Here is an 18,187-nt window from a genome sequence, read left to right as displayed (position 1 = left end):
AGAAGCCAGGGGAGAGAAATCCAGACAGGATTAGTTTTCCCTTCACCTTCCAAATGTCCGCCACGAATAAGGAAAGTGAATGCTCTGGGTAAGAGTGAAGTATGTCGATGGAGCGGTACTTGGCAGTAAAGAGGAATGAACTGCTGATCTGCACAGCATGGGTAGGTCTCAAAATGACCTGCTGGGCGATAGACGTTAGACAACAGCACCCAATATAGGATTCCATTCACGTAACATTCCAGAAAAGGAAAACTGATCTCTAGAGATAGAAAGCAGGTCAGTGGCTATTGGGGGTGCAGGGAGTGGGGTAGAGATGGGAGGAGCAGGAGGGAGAGATGGGTCACAAAGGGCACAGGGACACTTTTGGGTGTGATGGGTGTTATCTGGATTCTAGTGATGTTAAACCCTAAGCTGTGGACATACGCCAAGTTTATCAAATTGTATACTTGAAATGTGTGCAGTGAACTGCATGGCAATTATACTTCAATAAAGCTGGTTTTTAAAACCAGAGAAGTATATGAGCTATGTGGGCAAAGGGACCCAGCCAATGGAGGCTTCTGTGCAAGAAGTCATAAAAGCAGTAACTGGTACAGGATGGGCGTTTTAAACCTTTGCCTGTCCATGAGGAGCTGGGCTTGCGGCCAAGTCTCATTTATATGTCCAGGATGATAGCCCATCCATTATTGCTATTGATGCAATGCATCAGAAAGCTAGAAAGCAAGCCTGTCCTGGGTAAAGGGGACTCCAGAAGTGTCTATAACCTGCCAGTAGGCTCAAGACGTGAGTAGGGGAAGTCACGGGTGATAAGCCCTCATGAGCGTGAGGGGAAGTTAGGAGTGCTCACTTCCTTCCCTCTTCCCAGCCATGTTCTTCCCACCCTTCAGCCTCGGAGCAAGTCCCACCTCCCCACTACATGAGCCTTCTCTCTGAGCACCTTTATCCATACCTTCTGCTTCCTTTTCATCCTGGCGTGAAGAGCCCTGATCTGGGGGTTACAGGTCCTGGGTTCTCTTCCAGCTCTGTGACTTACTTGCTGGGTGAGCTCGCCCAAGTTACTGAACCCTGCTAGGGTCGAATTTCTTCATCTTATAAAAGAGGAGGTCGGTGGAGATGAGTCCTGGGCGCCTCCCCTCTGGGTCTGCACCTGTATGTGGGCTGCCCAGTTCCCACATCACACTGTTCTCTTTCATACAACTCGGAAGTACAAAGTCATTGCAGTCTGCAATGTTGCCCTATGCAACGTTTTTTTTTTTTTTTCTAAAAGTTATTTCCTGTTTGTTTAGCCTCCTTAAACTAGACAGCAAGCTAGTTGAATAGGCAAGGAATTCACCTATTGATTGTTTTGTATCTTTTGGTAACTACTTTGGGGCTCAGTCCTTCGCCTGCTTCCCTTGACTTCTTGCTTACTGATTGATGGAAAGGGAAGTTAGAGGTTGAATAAAACTTTGAAACTAAATAATCCTAATAATGGCAAACTTTTTTGGGGGGGGCGTACATATTAAATACTATACTGTTTTCCACTGAGTTATTAATCTCATTTAATTCTTATGACAATGCTGAGACATAGGTACTATTATTATCCCAATTTATAGATGAGGCAACTAAGACAGAGACGATAAGTGACCTGCCCAAGGTCACACGGCTAGCAAGTCTGGGAGCTGGTATCCGGACACAGACAGTCTGACCTCAGGTCTCATTATCCTAGTTGCCCTGCTGTGGTGTTTATTTTTCTCTTGAGATGTGCTCCTCCTTATCTGACACCATACAAAATGACCCTGCAGATAAAGGAGAGTCACAGAGCAACTTTCCAACCTTGCTTACTTAAGTCACAGGCTTACTCTCCTTTCCCGTATCACGGGACATCAGAGATGCTAACAAGGAGCTGCATGTCTTGGCTACTTCCCCTGCCACGGCCTCCTGGTGCAAGCGCCCAGCAGCAGTCAAGGGAGAAGGCAGGAAGAGAAAGAAGTAAAGCAAGAAAGGGGCTTGAACGTCAGCTGACTGAGGAATCAGCTGCTGGTTAATGGAGCCTGGGCAAATAATAATAAAATGATGACGGTGGTGGTGAGGATGACAGCAACAACAGCGATGCGGTGTTGGTTTTACGGGCCCATGAAGCCCAGCTCTTTTGCAGAAAAATAAGTGCTTCCTGCTTCTGACGTTGAGGAACTGCCACGGCTTCCTGCGGCTCAGAGGCACAAACCAAGCGTGGGGCCCTCCTTACCACGTCCGAAAGGAACGCTCCGTGTAAACAGAATGAGTCAAGCCGGAGTCGTTTCCCTGGTGATCTGAGTGCAGCAATCCTTCTACAAAGCAAATACCCAGCACACTCCGTGCAGAAAATCAATGAGCTCTGTCAGGCTTTCCAGCTTTAATTATCTGGGTTGTCAACAACAGAAATCGGAGTGAAAACAAACAGCCGCCATGCTGTTTTGGGGGCCTTCGCATCTAACTCCCTATTGTCAAAACAGAGCTTTCTCGGAGTCAAGGACCCCAGGTTCCGAGGTAGGGTGGGGGGCATGCGTGGGGCCCGGCGGCAAGCTCCCAGCACTCTGCACGTTTGCTCCCAGCCTCCCCGCGCAGGGAGGTTGGCCAGAGTCAGCAGGACAGGGCCGGGCCACCCTCAAGGGCTCCTGCTGCCATGAGAGGTGGTGACAGCCCAGCGGGCCTGGCCTGACCCTGACTCCTCTGACAACCTTGGGCCATTCGGGAAACTTCCTAAGTCTCAGTGTCCCTCATGCATGTACCCCCCCGCCCCCGAAGGGTGTGAGGATCACGGGAGGCTATCCACAGGAGGGGCCGGGCATGCAGAAGGACTCTGTGTGAGGCCGCTTTTATTGCCCATCTGGGGCCAGGCTCTCAGACACCACCCTTCCCTCCTCCTCCCGTTCCCCAGCCTGATCTCTCGGCCTTGCCCTCTACTCCCTCCCAGACCCACGGCTACTCACCACGCTCTGGCTCCTTCCATGGCTACATTCATCCCTGCCGTCTCCTCCAGGGTACCGGTGGAGAACCCGAGGATGTGAGGGTTGAACTTCTTCAGAATGTCTTTTAAGAGGGTGAAGCAGACAGGTGAGAGTGGATGGGGGCCCATCCTTGGGGCCCAGGTGTGGGGCAGGACGATGCTGGGGCTTTTCAGGGCTGGCTGACTTCCCTCCTTGCAGATAACCTTCCCTGCCCTTACTCTGGGAGAGGCCCTGGCCTCAGCCAGGGGTTGTTACGGCCATAGTGATGGTGCTTCTCTGTGTTGCTACTTACTGGGCAGTGTGGTGTGGTTGTCCAAGATGCCATCCCCTCCAATGCTGGGGAAGAGAAAACACGCTTGTTAAGATCACCCTGACCTGCCGCTCCACCACTCCTCATATTTCCGAGTCAGAACCAGAGCACCTGCCCTTGGCACATGATTCCCACCACCCTGGGGACGGACACGAGCATCAGGGAGGCTCCTTGCTTCTCAGAGCCAGAGCCTGGAAACCCAGGTTCATCTCTGGAGAGGTGACAGGGGAGCATCATAAATAGAAAATGAGTGGAGAACATCCTCACCTCCAAGAGAGTCCCCTCCAGGACGTGGGTAGGTTGCTAGCGTTGCTTGGTCGGGCTCCCAGTGCTGTCTGTGAGAGGCAAAGAGAAGGCTCGAGAACTGTGCTGGGCCCAAGGGCAGGCCGACAGTGCTGGGAAGGGCCCCCAACGTTCTGAGGTCATCATAATCTGGTGTCCACTTCCCTTGTTCACCCCCTGCTTTCTGGTCCACACGAACACTCAGGTGTAAGCAAATCGATCTGAAGCATGAGGGCCTTGGACCAGCCTGCCCAGTTACCACCCACCCATTCCATCCCTTCTGGGAGTGCCAAACTCCCTTCTTTCCAGCCCTTAAATCTCTAATTCCTTGTCTAAGACCCTTCTCAGTTTCTACCTCCTGTATGTAGCTTTCTCTAAATGCCTTATCTTAAAAAAGAAAAAAACAACTAAAAGGAGAAAGTTCTCTTTGAAACTTACAAAAGTAATACATATTCACCATAACTGGTGAAATGATAACAAAGATTCTTTTAAAAATTAATAATCTACCCCCACCTTATTAATCTTGCCTCCTGCCACAGGTTCTATATCCCTTCTTTGTCCTTTATCCACATATACACATCACCAGAACTAATTAATGGTTAAGACCCTGGGGTACATCCTTCCAGAGCTTTCTCCATGTTTATATCAAAATTAACCACATTCACACACATGCAGGGGAGTTGCTTTTCCAGAAATGAGTACCTGATTTTATTTTATTTTATTTTTTAAAGATTTTATTTTTTTATTCGAGAGAGAGAGAATGAGAGATAGAGAGCACAAGAGGGAAGAGGGTCAGAGGGAGAAGCAGACTCCCCGCCGAGCAGGGAGCCCAATGCGGGACTCGATCCCAGGACTCCAGGATCATGACCTGAGCCGAAGGCAGTCGCTTAACCAACTGAGCCACCCAGGCGCCCGAGTACCTGATTTTAAAAGGCCGTGTGTCACCTACAGGATTATGTATCTCCTTCTGTGTAAGTTGCTTATTTTCCCAGCTTGACAAGTTTCTTAAGGGTTATGACTACACCTCAGAATTGTTAGCAGAGTGTCTTGTGTAGAGCAATAGCTAAAGAGCTGGCTAATACAATTCATGTAGAGAAATTACACTATACAGAGGAATTGGGCTCCCTCTGCCCCCAAAGGACACATCTTGCAACGGGGTGAGGGGCTGCTGGGCAGTGTGTGGGTAATCCCCCACCCCCCAACTCTATAAGTGTGGGTAGTTGGAGATGAGTTCCCTGATAAAGACAGGTATACAACAGGCAGATGAAATGCTTGGAATAGTGGGGAAGGGGAGATGGAGGGGCAGCCTCATGGATGAGGTGGTGAAGGGCAAGAGGCCGAGCATTCTAGATTGCCCAGTGAGGTCTCGCAGCTGCCTGGCTGTTTCAGTGCCTGCCACAGGTAGGCTCTCAATCCTGTCAGCTAAATGCTGAATGCCGAGCCAGTGTGGAGGAAGGGCACATTCGGCACAGGGCCTGGCTGGCTCCTGGGGTGCCCAGGCCCATCCCAGCTCAGTACTCACGGTCAGCGAGTCACCCATGGCGGCCACCACTTTGATGTCTCCTGGCCGGAGCTCATGGACTAGGAGAGACAGGCAAAAAGACAGATGGTCAGGGGGAGTCTTCCTTTTAAAGTATAAGCTTGACTAGGAGTCAGATTCTGCTCCAGTCCCACAGGCCCCTCGTACACTTATTTCCAAGATTTAGCAAATTTGCCTCTTTCATCCATTTGGAGCAACCAAGGCACAACAATGGCCTTGATGGCTACTGTCCATCCTAAGAGAAGCCACACGCATGCTGGGGTAATCCAGGAAAGTGCTGGCTGTGGGAGTCATGATCTTAGGCAGAGAGGGCCCCATCCCTGACTGTACCTTCCCTGCCGGGTGGGGAGGCCTGAAGGGCTGCCATTGGGACTAAACAGAGATGGGAAGGGTAAGCTGTGGAGAGCCCGGTGGTTGCAGGCTAGCTTTTCAGGGGCCGCCCACGAGCCAGACTGCATTGCCCGGGAATTGGCAAGGTCTGCTCAGGACTCCAAGATGTGTTTGTCGGGTGTCCCACTAACCCGACACTTAGCCAAGTCCTTAGCTGAAGGGAGTAACGATGATGTTTGCACTCACCTGAGGTGGGGACACCGTTGGAAGGATTCCACTCTGTACACAGGAGGTCGCTGCCCCAGTTCTACACCAACAGGAGGAAAGATACAATGCCCAGCACTCATTGTGCAGGAAGGCTAGCTTTAGTCCAAGGAGAAGTAGCTAGGGAATTTTTGGTGGAGGCTAGAACTATGCCCCGGTAGGGGATCATGTGTGGGCAGGAACAGCTCATTGTAGATGGTCTGAGAGGGAGATGAGAGAGGAGAAACTGGGCATCTGCCTGCCCCTATGCACAAAACACGGAATTGCGTGGGCACACATATGCTACACATACAGCTTTTTCCATCTCAACTTACCCACACTCTCACATGGGTCTGGCAGTCACAGCAAAGGGGGAAGAAAACAGTGATCTCCCAGAGGAACGTAGATTTGGATGTCTCATGGAAGACCACACATAGGTTTTGGTGTGGCTGTTTAACATTAAGCTAATGGACACTGATTATAATGCTGGGCTGCAGCAATAACTCGGATGTTTCTAGGAAAATACCACGAAATGTTTTCAATTGTAAAATTCCTGGTTTCTGCATATCTTTTCTGGACGTGCATCTATGATTTTGCATATTTAACTTAAGAGCCAACCACTTCCTTGTGTGTGTATAAATTAATGCCTCTGTAACCTGGATGCCTTTAGTCAAATTCCCTTGCCTCTGGAATACAGTGCACATTTCCCAGGTGCTGGAGGGAGGGATGGGGTGGGAAGCAGAGGCTCAGAAATGACCAGTATCAGTAAGTTGGAGGAGAAATAGAGTCTCTTTCCCAGAGTTCCAAACACCTGCACGTCCCCAGGAGGGTCTGAGGGGCAAGCCCAGTGCTGAATGCATCGTAAGGCTTGGCAAGCAGGCGATAATTGGGTGACTGATTCTCTGGGGAGTGTGAATGCCAGAGGCTTTGGAAGCTCATCTCCTCTGTTTAGTCAGAAGATGGTAAAGACAAGCCTTGTTAAAAAGTCTCCTCTCCCAAGGGAGCAAAAATGAAACATCTTTTAGATATTATTTGCTTAATCTTATATAATTTCGTTTACTCCAAGAGATTGCTCAGTTCATCATACTGATGTGGAAATTCTTTTGAAATCAAGGACATGCTTGTGTGCAGATGACAAATATCTGGGGAAAAAGCAGTGAAAAAGAGAAAGTTTTATAGCTGTGAGCACTTGAGAAGTATCTCAGATATCTGGTGAGCCAGAGATATGACGTCCCCTACAAATTAAGATACAGGTTGGACTTTGAGGGTGTTCCTCTGTCACAAGGGGAGAAGCCCACACTGTGCCCTATACCAGTGCACCCAAATCCCCTGGGGGTTAAATGCAGGCTTTGATTCCGTAGGACCGGGATGGTGCTCAGGAATCTGCATTTGCATTTCTTTATTTGAGAGAGAGAGAGCGAGATAACGACCAGGGGAAGGGTTAGAAGGAGAAGCAGGCTCAATCCCAGGACCCTGGGATCATGACCTGAGCCGAAGGCAGATGCTTAACGGACTGAGCCACCCAGGTACTCTGGGACTCTGCATTTTTAACAAGTTCCCAGGTAAGGTTGATGCTGCCTGTTGGGGGCTACTTTAAATGGCAAGGTGTTAAATGACACCACCTTCTCTGCCTGGCTGTTAACTCTTAGCAGCAGAAGTAAGGGTCCATGAGACTGTACGATCTAAGAGGGTAGGCAGAGACCTGCTCTGCTCACCTTGGATACCCAGCACTCAGCACAGTGCCCACTCCACTTAGGACGCTGATAAATAAGTCAATGGTAAATAAGGAAGTGCCTGATTGACAAGATGCAGCTGACATTTTAGTCATAGTGGATTTTGGTCCATGGTTTGCCTGGGATGAGCCTCCAGTGGGCTAATGCGAGCCTGAGAGAATCCAGAGAAGCCGGACAGTGGTATTCCCCCAGCCATGGAGCCGTTATGGCTCGTTCCCCAGAGCTGAGCATCTAACAGTCCTTCAGTAATTTCTTGTTAGTTAGTCTCAGTGCTTCGACTGGCTTGTAAAAGGTCTTTCCTCAATCGTTCCCGCTGCTCTCAATCCATTTGCTGCACGGGTTAGGGAGATCTTTTAAGGTGAACCAGATGGTGTCCCCCTCTCCTAGAACTTCCAATGGCTTCCCATGTCTCTCCACCTAAAGCCCCACCTTCTTCCTCAGGGATTGGGATTTGGTGTGACCTGACAACCCCTCTGATCTCATCACCCCACTCTCCACCTTATTCACGTGCCCACAAGCCACTCCGACCTTCTTTCTCTTCCTCTCATACCCCAACTCAGCCCCACTTCCAAGCCTTAGCACTCGTGGTCCTGCCTGGGACCCCAGATAGCCAGCGTCTTCTCGTCGTGCATGTCCCAGCTCATGTTGCCCCTCTTCAGAGAGGCCTGGCCTGCGCAGTTCATGGGAACCTGCCAGACCTCCCTCGGCCCGTTGTGTTCCCTTGCATCAGCTTCCTCACAGCTGTCCCCACAGCTGACATGATCATGTTGAGCTATTTATTGGACTCCCTCTTGCAGTAGACTGTAGGCTCCTTGAGGGGTAGGACCCATCTGTCTGGTCTCCTCCTCTATCTCCCCGGAACACTGCCAGGCACATAGTAGATGCTCAGTGTGGAATGACCTCTACCTCCCCAAGGACAGGCCTGAATTCCCTCTGGCCCCTAGCACAAGACTGCAAGTACCATAGGTGCTCAGGTGAAACGGGTGGTGGGGCCCCTGTCCTGGGGCCTGACAGATCTTATCTGGGCCAGGCCTATGCTATTAGGCCTGGTGTTGTCCAGGATCCCTTAGGCCATCTTTGGAGTAGCAGTCCCTAAAGCCATGAGCTTTGAATCCTTTGGGGTTCCTCAGAGCTAGAATGCTTGACTGGAACCAAACAAGCCCTGGGTGTGTGTCAGCTTCCTGTTGGGCCCAGCCCATCAGCTTCCACCTTACCGGAAGTCTATGGCACATCATACCCACGGCCTCCCCCTCGCTCCTTCCTGAAACGCTGAGCTGCCTAATCAGGAATGAGGTCTGTGCAAAGGTTGAAGAAAACCCATCCACTGGCACTTCCTCTAGTTGGTTGCTGATGTCAGTAATCACTTGAGAACATGTTAGGACAATCCTGGGAGTTCATGGTTCAGGAACTTTTTTTTTTTTTTTTTTACATTCCAATTTCTAGTATGTAAGAAAGGTACACTTCTGCTTAAGCTCATACTCTGAAACCTGTGCCACACCCTGAGTCACCGGCAGGTAGAAATGCTTTGTCCCTGAGAGAGGCAGACGTGCATCAGGAGTTACCTCAATGTCCAGCTGGGTGGGGTAGGTATAGTTACTGTTCCGGGGCGTCCTCAGGAAGGGCTCATTCTACAAGAGAACAGAAACCACAGGGAGAGGTTATCGGACAGCAACAAAGATTAGGAAAGAGGACTACTAAGACCATCCTCCATGTTGATTTAACATGACTCTTCTGCATGTAAATAGTAAGAACCCTATACGCGTAATTTAATTTATTCTCTCGAGGGTTTTACATAACAGCTCTGGCAAGGGGTGCACAAGAAAAGGCCTCAGAGGGGTTCCCTGCATACTCTACTCAGGGTTCGAGTGTTTGTTCTTCACCCTAGCCATGGAACATCCACCCAGTCCTCAAAATAATCCTTTCCTTCCCTTTGTAACCTCTCTGGCTAGAGATGTACATGATAGCATTTTTTTCTTTTCCAGAGAGTACTGATTATATATTTTTTATTGATTGATTGTCTCTTTTGAACTATGTGTCTTACTCCCTTTAGGTTGGCTTCACATATTTTGGCCGTATTTTTATCCTGAAACATTCTCTTCCTTGCCTACCCACCTCCTTCACAATCTTTGCTCACAGCCCAGTCAAGATCCAAGTCTGTTCAGTTATAGGTGAGGGTTAACTGAAGCAGGGAGGAGGAGACAGGTAAAGGAGAAACAGGGAAAAGCAAGGTAACGAGAAAATGTGAAAATGATATGAAGCAAGATTGAGTCAGTAAGACTGAGATCGGGAATCAGCAAGTGGCCCCAGGCCGTCCATGCTTTCACAAGATGTGCTCAGTGGAATGGAAGGGCCGTGGTCGAAACGTTTGGAAAGAAAATGGGAATAAGAAAGAAGAACCAGAATGTTGGTGGAGGGGTCATTGGGGATCAGTTCCAGGGGTTGCAAACTGACTGCCTGTGGGCTAAACCTAGCCAGGAGACATTTTGTTTTGTTCTGCTTTATTTGGGCCTGAATGGTATCAAAAAGAAGGGGGTGGGGGGGGAGCAGTCTGAATGCTTTAAGAAGAGGTGCAGGGTCTTCAGTTCTGGCCCTTTCCCTTCCTCTTGTCCCATACCTGGTCCCATTTACCCAATCGTGTTCCTGCCTGGCATGGCATCGGGGTTTGCAACCCCGGAAAGTCCCTGTCTTAGGATGAGGAGCAACGGAGGTCCGGGTTGGGGGAGGGACCAGGTCCAGGTAGACAGCAAGTAGCGAGTGCCTCTCAGGTCAGGCCTTTCCGGCTCTGCTCCTCACACCAGGGTCAAGCCAATGAAGGAGCTTATTGGCCAGGCAGAGAGGAAGAGGAAGAGGGGGGCTCAGCAGTGGCTGTGGCACTCCCAGCCCCCCTGCACAGACACTGGCTCCCTCGGACACCTCAAGTCTCTCCTTCCTTCCGAGTCTCCACATTCCTAGCTGAAGCGTGGGCCTGAGGAGTACCCAGGGCCGAGGGCGGGAAGCGTGCAAGGCCAAGGAGGACTTACCATGGCGTGTCGCCCTGGCAAACCGGGCTTGGCCCAGCTGACGTTACTCAGCAGCCCCTGAGCATTCACCATCTGAGGAGGGCAATGTGGGAGCGTTCTAGAAATAACTGGCCCATGGGTGTAAGCACCCCCTGTGTTCAGGGCCCCGCTTCAGGTGCTAGGATGAGGGGAGGCTACAAAGAGGCTTACGGGCCAGTCAGGCAGAAAGCATGAGATGCTAGGAGGCAGTGAAGCCTCAGGGACCAGTGTGCCCAGTAAGTGCAGCAATTGCTGAGGAATGGCTACAAGAACCGGGGGTGGGGAGAAGTACGGACCTCATATAGGAGACGCTGTGCGTGGAGCATCGCTACTTATCGTTCCCCCCTTGTCAAGGGAGCCCTGACTGGGAATAGGGGCTGGGAGCTAGTCCCAGAGTGGCCAGCACCAGAAGAACCAGAGGGCAAAGACTCACCTTGCCCTTCTGGGAGCGCTAAAAGTCAAGCTGGAGGGTCTATTTGGTCACATGACCTGAGGTTTGGGGCAGGGGCCAGAGAGGGGAGAGGGAGTCAAAGGGGTCAGAGGTCAGGGAGACAGTGGAATTCGCTGGGGGAGCTAAGCCAGAGCAGGAACCATGAGAACAGGTCCAGGCCAGGGGCAGATAGGTAGCCCGGGGGGCCCGGGGCTCGCTTCATTGACCATTGACACCATAACGCACATGTAAGTCAGAGCAGTTTAGGGGCCCAGAGTCTAGCAGATCATGTGCAAAAGAGATCCCAGTTAGCCTGACTGCTCTCTTGGGCTAGATCCAGAACACCAGTAGCTAGAAAGTGAAGCCGGATGAAAGCCAGCACAGGGAGTGTTCCGCAGAGATGGTGTGGCTTGCCTGGGTGGGGGAGGGGAAGTGCCAGGACAGCCACCTGATGTGAGTCAGCGGCCTGCAGGGAAGGTCAGGTTCCTCTTGGCCGCGTTATAGGTGTGCGGGTCTGTGGTGAAGGAGTGGCGGTGTTCTGTGTTGCTCAGACCACAGCGGGAGTGAGCAGTCAAGCCAGGCGCCAACCCCAAGCGGGCGTCCATTTCAGGGGGACATGCGTATTGCGCGAGGCAGTGTTTGCAAGGCTTGTCTGCCTTAGATGGCTGAGGGAAGGGACGGGAAGGCTCAGGGAAAGGGGGTGGTGGCGGCAGGAAGGAGGACATAACAGAAGGACATGGAATGCCCTCTGACATGTCTACCCAATCCCATCCCAGTCCCCGTGTGCTGGCTCACGACCTACGAGGCTCATTTCACAACCTGTCAATGGGCAGCCACTTGGCAGGGTGAAAAGCACTGCCTTGAGACTATGGGGGCTTAAGTAGAGGCCGTGCTGGTGCCTCGGGAGGGGTGTGGTGGCATAACTCCGCTACCACAGGACCTGGCGCATTGACAGGACTCCGAGGCCCTCCCTGCGGAGATCCTTAGGTTACAGAATTCTCAGTTGTTACAATGGGAAGGGCCACATGACCATTAGCACACAACGTGATGAGGATGCAAACGGCGGTGCTGGCCGTAGGAAAGGAACGGGGGGCCGGGGGGGCACACGAGGGAGAGTCCTATCAGATAGGGCAGCTCATGTCTCACACCCGCAGAACTGTGCAAACCACAACGATATGGACAGAAATAGGGAAGTCCTAAGGATCAGAGAGGTGGGAGAGACAAATACTTCATTCCTGTTTTGACGTTTCTTGCTCAGAAACTATTTTTTGGATGGATGTGTGTTGAGTTTGAGGTGATGGTGGGGTAAGGCAGGATAGGAGATTTAGAAGTCCACAGCATTCAAAAGGTAAGAGTGTCCCCCATGTGTAATGCAAAATACAAACCTTGCTAAACAGTAAAGTAACTATATAAGGGAGCCCAACAGACCTCTGCTTTTTCTTCAGATGAAAGAAAGATTGGGTGAAATAGCACTTAAAATTATTTCCGTTTCTCTCTTTCCCTGTTACTGCCCTCCCCACACCCGCCCCCACCCCGGTGTCTCTCTCTGGTTCCCTGCTCTTGTTGATACGCTGATAATTCATTTAAGCTGCCTTCTGGGCAATCTTACACCACCCAGGGCATCCCAGGGGGAAACCTCTCCTACAGGTTAGAAGAACAGAGCTGGAGTTTGAGGAAGGAGAGATGAAGACACAGGTCGTCCTGTGCACAGACATTTACCAGGAAACCGTGGAAATGGACAACCCTCAGAGCGAGGGGATGCGGAGAGAGAGAAAAGAGAATAGAGGTGGTGCATGACAGTGGGAGAATGTCCCCATTTTTGAGACAAGAAGGGACAGGGACTAGAAGAACAGCACCATCAGGGAGGCACTACGTCGAGGAATGCAGGCGGAAATGGGTTTCACGGAGGCGGCGTGACAAGTGCTCAGGGCGGGCCAGAGGAGTAAGAGTGGAGAGAGAAGTGTGTGGGTCCTTCAGCTGCTTTCTTCAAAGCCCGAGGAGGAACCACAGCCGGCTACCCTGGGTTAGAGAAGACAGCGAGAGTGGAGAGGGGACAGCCATCACAGTCCACAGGGCGGCTAATCAAAGCTGGCCGGGAGATCATCCGTCCCACCGGAAAGTCTAACAGAAATCCAGGGGGTGCTGCTAAGGGGCCGGCCTGGCCTGGCAGAACACACCTGCAGCTGCCTCAGGCAGGGGCAGGGGCAGGGAGGAGGCTGAGAAAGCCCCTCGATGCAACCATCCATCCCGGCCCCCTCCTCCCCGTTGGGTCCTGGCGGTTGCCTCTATGTTTAGCCACAGCGAGGACTAAAATATGTGCTGCCTGGCCCCTGTCAGCTCACCCGGAGAGGCTGGTGGACTTTTATAGAGCTCTAAGGCACATGGGTGGGAGCAGATGGGACGGGAGGAATGTGGAGTGCCGCTCTGCCTGGGGTGGTGGAGCTGGGCTGGCCGGCAGATGGATCCTTTTGGAATGGGGTTGCCTGGCAACGGCTTCTCCCAGGCTGGGCTGCTACGGTTCTAAGAGGCTGGCTTTGCTCTCCCCTGCTTACCAATGGCTCAGTCAGGCTCTGTCCAGAAGGAGGAGCAGAGCCCACTGCGGCTTGAGATGCTAGTTGGAGTGGCACCCTTTCGGGGCTCCCTGCCTGGCCTGGGACAGAGAGTGGCACGGGTCACCTTGAGGCCCATGGTGACAGGGCCCGCCCTGACCCCGTGCCTAGGCTCCATCCGGTACTTACTACATGTTTGTGGGGGGTGGGGGGAGAGCACGGGACGGCTCCCTGGAATGGGTTGTTACTACTTTTACTATTGAATGGCAGGAGAACTGACTGGAGAGGATTTTCCATGGCTGGTTTTCAGTATGGCCACATAGGTTGTTAAACACGCGAATGCTTACCTCCTGTAGGGTTTCTGGCCACTGCTCTGAGTCCCCAGATGCCCCCACTACCCAGGCTGCCTGGCCTCTCCCCAAGAAACTCCTGGACATGCTCAGGATCTAGTAATTAAATAGTCTGCACCTGGCACTGTAGGGCCCCCTAAGACCGTGTCCCGGCATCCAGCCAGCATCTGACCACTGGGCTGGAGGCATCCGTGTGAACTCATTTGACTATTCCTTCTCTCCGAGCACTAGACCCAGCCACTGAGCCCTTTGCTACGGTGGCCTTCACCTCCCCATCCCTTCCTCCCACAGCCCTGGCTCTCCTGATGGGGCCTACGGCGGGGCTTGGGGAGGCAGCAGAGAGTGTGGGTGTGGGCAGGGGTGCCCACTCTCTCTGGAGCCCTGGCAGACACAGGGGGGAGCTGCAGGTCCATTTCCTGCTCAGCCGGGAGGGCGGGAGAGGGTGAGGCAGCCTGACCCAGGGGGGAAACCCAGCCTCCCAGACTGGGTCAGGTCCTTCAGCTTTTACTGCCGCTGAGGGCCCTCTGGCTTCGGCCTTATTTGGTTAAAAAACCATTAAGATGGGGCCTAGGAAAGGGAGCTGAAAGCAGTGGGAACACGAACCTGCCCCCACCCTAGGCCTGAAATCAAGTTGAACAACTACTTACATTTTCCTCCTTAAAAGGAGCCCTGAGCTGCGTCCTTGCCCCTCCTCCACACAGCTAGCTCCCCACCCTTTGCTGCTCTCCTCTTTGGCCCCATCCCTGCTGGGAACTCGCACTCCAGGCTCTAAGACCACTAACCACAACTTCAGAGCTAGCTGGCTTCTCACTAAGGCTTCCGACCTGCAGGCAGACTTACCCATCGGCCCCAAGCGCTACTGCCCAAAGGAGCCTTCTTGCCACACTTCTGGCGTCTTGGCACCCCCACCCCACCGCGCCGCCAGGAGCCCACGGCTCTCGTCCTGATCCACTTCCTCTGCTTGGGCCCAGGCTTCCCTTCCCACCTGCTTCTCCCATTCTCAAAGTCTCCTCCCCTGTCAGTTCCCATCGACTTCCTCCCATCCTCCAAAGCTCTCCTGCAGCCACACCCACTCGAGGGGCTGTGGTGCAGGACCAGGGGAGGGCGAGGTCTGAGCTCCGGTCTCTGCGGAGGGGCAGTGCAGGTCCTCCCCCGTTACCTGAGTGGGGCAGGAGAGGGCTATATTTGCTGCCAGGTCCAGGGTCTCCGTTTTTCTTCCTAGTGGTTCAAGCTACAGGGGAAGACAAGACAGAGCCGCTGAAGCGAGCAGTCCCTGGCAGCACTTTGCAGCCGAGGAGGCTCACAGCCTGATGTCATGGGGGTGGGCTTCCTAGCTCCGCTGCAGGGCGCTGGGCAAGCCTCTCCGCTTCCTCACAACCTCCTAGGACTTGGCTGGCAGGGCTGGCGAGAGGCTTCAATAACATGGCTCACACGGCCTTGCCCAGCAGCTGGCATGTGGCGAATGTTGAATAAGCTTGAGGGTCTGTCTCGCATTCCTCAGAGAGCCCCTCCTCCCAGGTCAAAGCACAAAGGAGAGGGGGAAGTTGGTGCTGGAATCCTCAGGACTCCATATTTTCAGTTCTACAGACTTCTACAGATGTTCTAGTCACTGGTCCTTTACACTGCACTTGCAAAGGGAGGCCCAGAATGGGCCTCATTCTGTAGGGGTTGGTGCTTTGCCAGACTAGAGCCCCAGAGACCCAGGGATACCCCCACTTATTTTACCATATTGATCCAAAGGGCTCTGGAGAGCTGGGAGTGGAACTTCTGACTTGGGTGGAGACAGTCTGGAGCGAAGAAGGACATATCCAGGCGCCCATCCTAAAAGAGAAATGGATTTCTTCGAGATCCTATTGGTACAGAAGGTAGGCCGACCCCTGGGATTGACCACTCAGTGCCCCCCTCCCTCTGGAGAAGCTCCAAGCCACTGGCCTTCTATAAGGCCGGCTCATCTCAAAAGAGAGAGAAGAGCAATCCCACAGATAAATAGCCTTGGGTGACCCCAACCTCCACCCTCCTTTCTGGCCCCACAATTCCCCTTATTTAATGTGTTTAAAAAGCATCATATTTATTTTTAGCCCAGTTGTGCAATGCCCTAGCCCATGCCATGGTCCAGGGAATGAGATCCTAGTCCCTGAGGAGCTCTTGGCCAGCCAGCCGGGAAAAGCTACTTCCCAGCCCTTGGCAGCTGGTTCCAGTGGTCTTGGTGGGGAGAATGGGCCAGAGCTTGGGGGCAGCCTGGGCAAAGCTGACATGGGGGTAGCTGCCAGCCTCACCTCTCTGGAGGTGAGCCGGGGTGCCCAAGGCTTCTTCCAGCTTCCCTCCATCTAGGCAAGGCCCTTAGCACGGAGGCCCAGGTGGAGAGAACTGAGTCCCCACCCTAGTGAGCTCAAAAAGCTCTTCGGCTCAACGTGTCAGGGGGAGAGCAGGGCCAGGGGGTGCAGGGACCCCATACCCAGCACCCTCCTTTAGCACTTCAGTGGTATGTGGGTGGCAGAAAGTGAATCATCTGAAGGTGGACATGTTCAACTCATGCCTCTCTGTCCCTTATTCCCTATGTGATTTTAGGAAGGATACTTCACACCTCTGAACCTCTGCTACCTGGGGATGAAGAAACTCATGGCAAATGTCGTTGTGAAGATTTTACCTATGGCAAACACAGGGCTTGGCACGGGCTAGGTGCTCAAGAAAGTGGGGCCAGCTATCCGTGGTAATGAGCACATCCCACATCGGGCTGCCGCCAGGAACACAGCTCAGGTGTTCGGGGAGGCTGTGCCACAGACTGGCCTCTGGAGAGCTGCCCGGGTCTTTCCCATAGTCTTCACACGCTCATGAAAGCCCTTGGCATCTCTGCCTTGAATTTCTTCTTCCTCCTACCCAGGAGCCCCACCCGGGGAGGGCAGGGAAACATACCGCCAGGAACGGGAGCCGGACTTTGTGGAAGAAGGGCTGAAGTACCACAGAGAAGTCCTCCCGGGTGTCATAGCGGCCTGACCCCACCAGTTCCCGCATGCTGCTCTGTGGACACACGCAGGCTGCCCTCAGCACAGGCCCTGGGCAGCCCGGGGGGTGGGAGGGAAGGCCAGGGCGTGGCAGCTGGCATCCCTGCCCCCATCTCCCTACCCAAGAGGGTGACTCAACACTTCCCTTGAGAACACAAACACATGTGATTGCAAATCTCTTTCCAGAGAATTGGAAACAGGTTGGTTCACCTTTTGGTTTTGCTATTAAGTGAACTGCAAGCTCTGAAGGGCGAGGCAGGAAGTCCCACAAGGGATAAGAACCTGGGAAGAGTCTCCAGAGGGCCCCTGGGGGCTCAGGACCTGCAGCCTCCCTATTCGTGGCCTGCCTGTTGAGGAGGGGAGGAAGGGGGCCCCCGGGGTGCAGGGAAGGAAAAGGCCCACCCATGGAGCACCCAGAGCTACTGACCTCTTTAGGCCAAGCATGGGGTGAAGCCACCGAGGGCAGGTGGGCCTCGAGGACTTTGCCACCTGGATTCCTCTGGGATGACTCTAACTGGGGCGCCTGAGGCACTTCAGCCAGGTGGGGCAGAGAAAGGGCCCAGAAGGTGATGTCCCTCCAACCCGGACTAGCTCTTCCCTTCCCTGAGTGCCAATGTGTTGACTGAGGAGGGGGAGAGCAGCCCAAATGGTGGTGCCCTTCTTGGTCTCACCTGGTAGGCTTGGGTGACGGCCTCCAACCTGGCCAGCTCTTGGGAGCTCTCCCGAGGGGTCAGAACGCAGTTACATAACACGCTGCACAAAGAGGGGGAGGCAGGAGGACCCAGAGCAGAGGCTCTGGTCAGAGCTGGTTCTGCTGTGTGGGGTGGCTGGCTTGAGCCCTGGCCTAAGAGCACACGTGCCCTGAGGCTCTGATGCACGTTCTCAGGGGCAGATTTCAGGCCTGACACAGGGACTGGACAAAGTCCCAAGGGTGTGTGCCTGAGCATCCTCTCATACTGATAGAATACAAATACTGGACTGCAGGCACTGGGCCTCTGGCAAATAATGCGGAACAAATGAACTTAGGCAATGAAAATCCAATGTTTAATTGGGTACGAACAAAATAAAAATGCATCCTGTGGTATCGGAGCTTGTATTCGGGGGTCTCCGCTGCTCACGCCCTCAGATGCCTCCTTAGTTCACACTAGTGTCCCCCTTCATCATGAATTGTGCATTTATAATGAATCTGTTTGAATTTCTTCATGAATTATTTCACACTCGTGAAATATACTTCATGTTAAAACAGATGTTATCTCTAAAGCACTGAGAATAGGGCCAGGCACACAGTAGGTTCTGTAAAACTTTGTTAAAGAAATAAATGTATGTATGAGGTAGGAAGGTTAATAAAGCACATACCTATGTACCTTTCACCCCACTTAAGAAATAAAACACTCCCATTCTGAAGTCCCCCAGC

At 52.8% G+C, this 18,187-nt stretch overlaps 1 protein-coding gene and 1 long non-coding RNA gene across 8 annotated transcripts in view; one reads left to right on the top strand and one right to left on the bottom strand.

The window, feature by feature from the left end:
* Positions 1 to 18,187, bottom strand: part of PLB1 (phospholipase B1) — a 125,822-nt gene that overhangs the window by 15,479 nt on the left and 92,156 nt on the right. For 5 of the 6 annotated variants that reach the window (XR_015768917.1, XM_088026379.1, XM_088026378.1 and 2 more), the window contains exons 40-49: positions 17,445 to 17,526; positions 16,685 to 16,789; positions 15,497 to 15,592; positions 14,931 to 15,002; positions 8,967 to 9,032; positions 5,675 to 5,735; positions 5,081 to 5,139; positions 3,544 to 3,611; positions 3,259 to 3,302; positions 2,949 to 3,048 (exon numbers count right to left, since the gene is read on the bottom strand). Coding sequence is in view for 5 of the 6 variants with exons in the window: in XM_088026379.1 (XP_087882505.1) it covers positions 2,949 to 3,048; positions 3,259 to 3,302; positions 3,544 to 3,611; positions 5,081 to 5,139; positions 5,675 to 5,735; positions 8,967 to 9,032; positions 14,931 to 15,002; positions 15,497 to 15,592; positions 16,685 to 16,789; positions 17,445 to 17,526 (753 nt within the window). In the remaining variant the exon portion in view is untranslated. Of the gene's footprint in view, positions 1 to 946; positions 2,380 to 2,948; positions 3,049 to 3,258; positions 3,303 to 3,543; positions 3,612 to 5,080; positions 5,140 to 5,674; positions 5,736 to 8,966; positions 9,033 to 14,930; positions 15,003 to 15,496; positions 15,593 to 16,684; positions 16,790 to 17,444; positions 17,527 to 18,187 lie in introns of those variants that run through there. The other variant, XM_088026380.1, reaches the window with a different exon arrangement.
* On the top strand, positions 1,498 to 18,177 carry LOC114205894 (uncharacterized). Of its 2 annotated transcripts, XR_015768918.1 has the most exons (5): positions 1,498 to 2,505; positions 2,933 to 3,072; positions 4,290 to 4,529; positions 15,512 to 15,636; positions 16,340 to 18,177. It is a non-coding gene; the product is annotated as an uncharacterized LOC114205894 (long non-coding RNA). The 2 variants fall into 2 exon arrangements; XR_003608491.2 differs by lacking the exon at positions 4,290 to 4,529 and having other exon boundaries at positions 1,511 to 2,505.

Source organism: Eumetopias jubatus, unplaced genomic scaffold, assembly GCF_037043125.1.
Source record: "Eumetopias jubatus isolate StellerSeaLion01/CBP00866 unplaced genomic scaffold, mEumJub1_p1.0 scaffold_9, whole genome shotgun sequence".
NCBI classification, from domain to species: Eukaryota; Metazoa; Chordata; class Mammalia; order Carnivora; family Otariidae; genus Eumetopias; species Eumetopias jubatus.
This window is presented reverse-complemented; position numbering and strand designations above follow the sequence as displayed.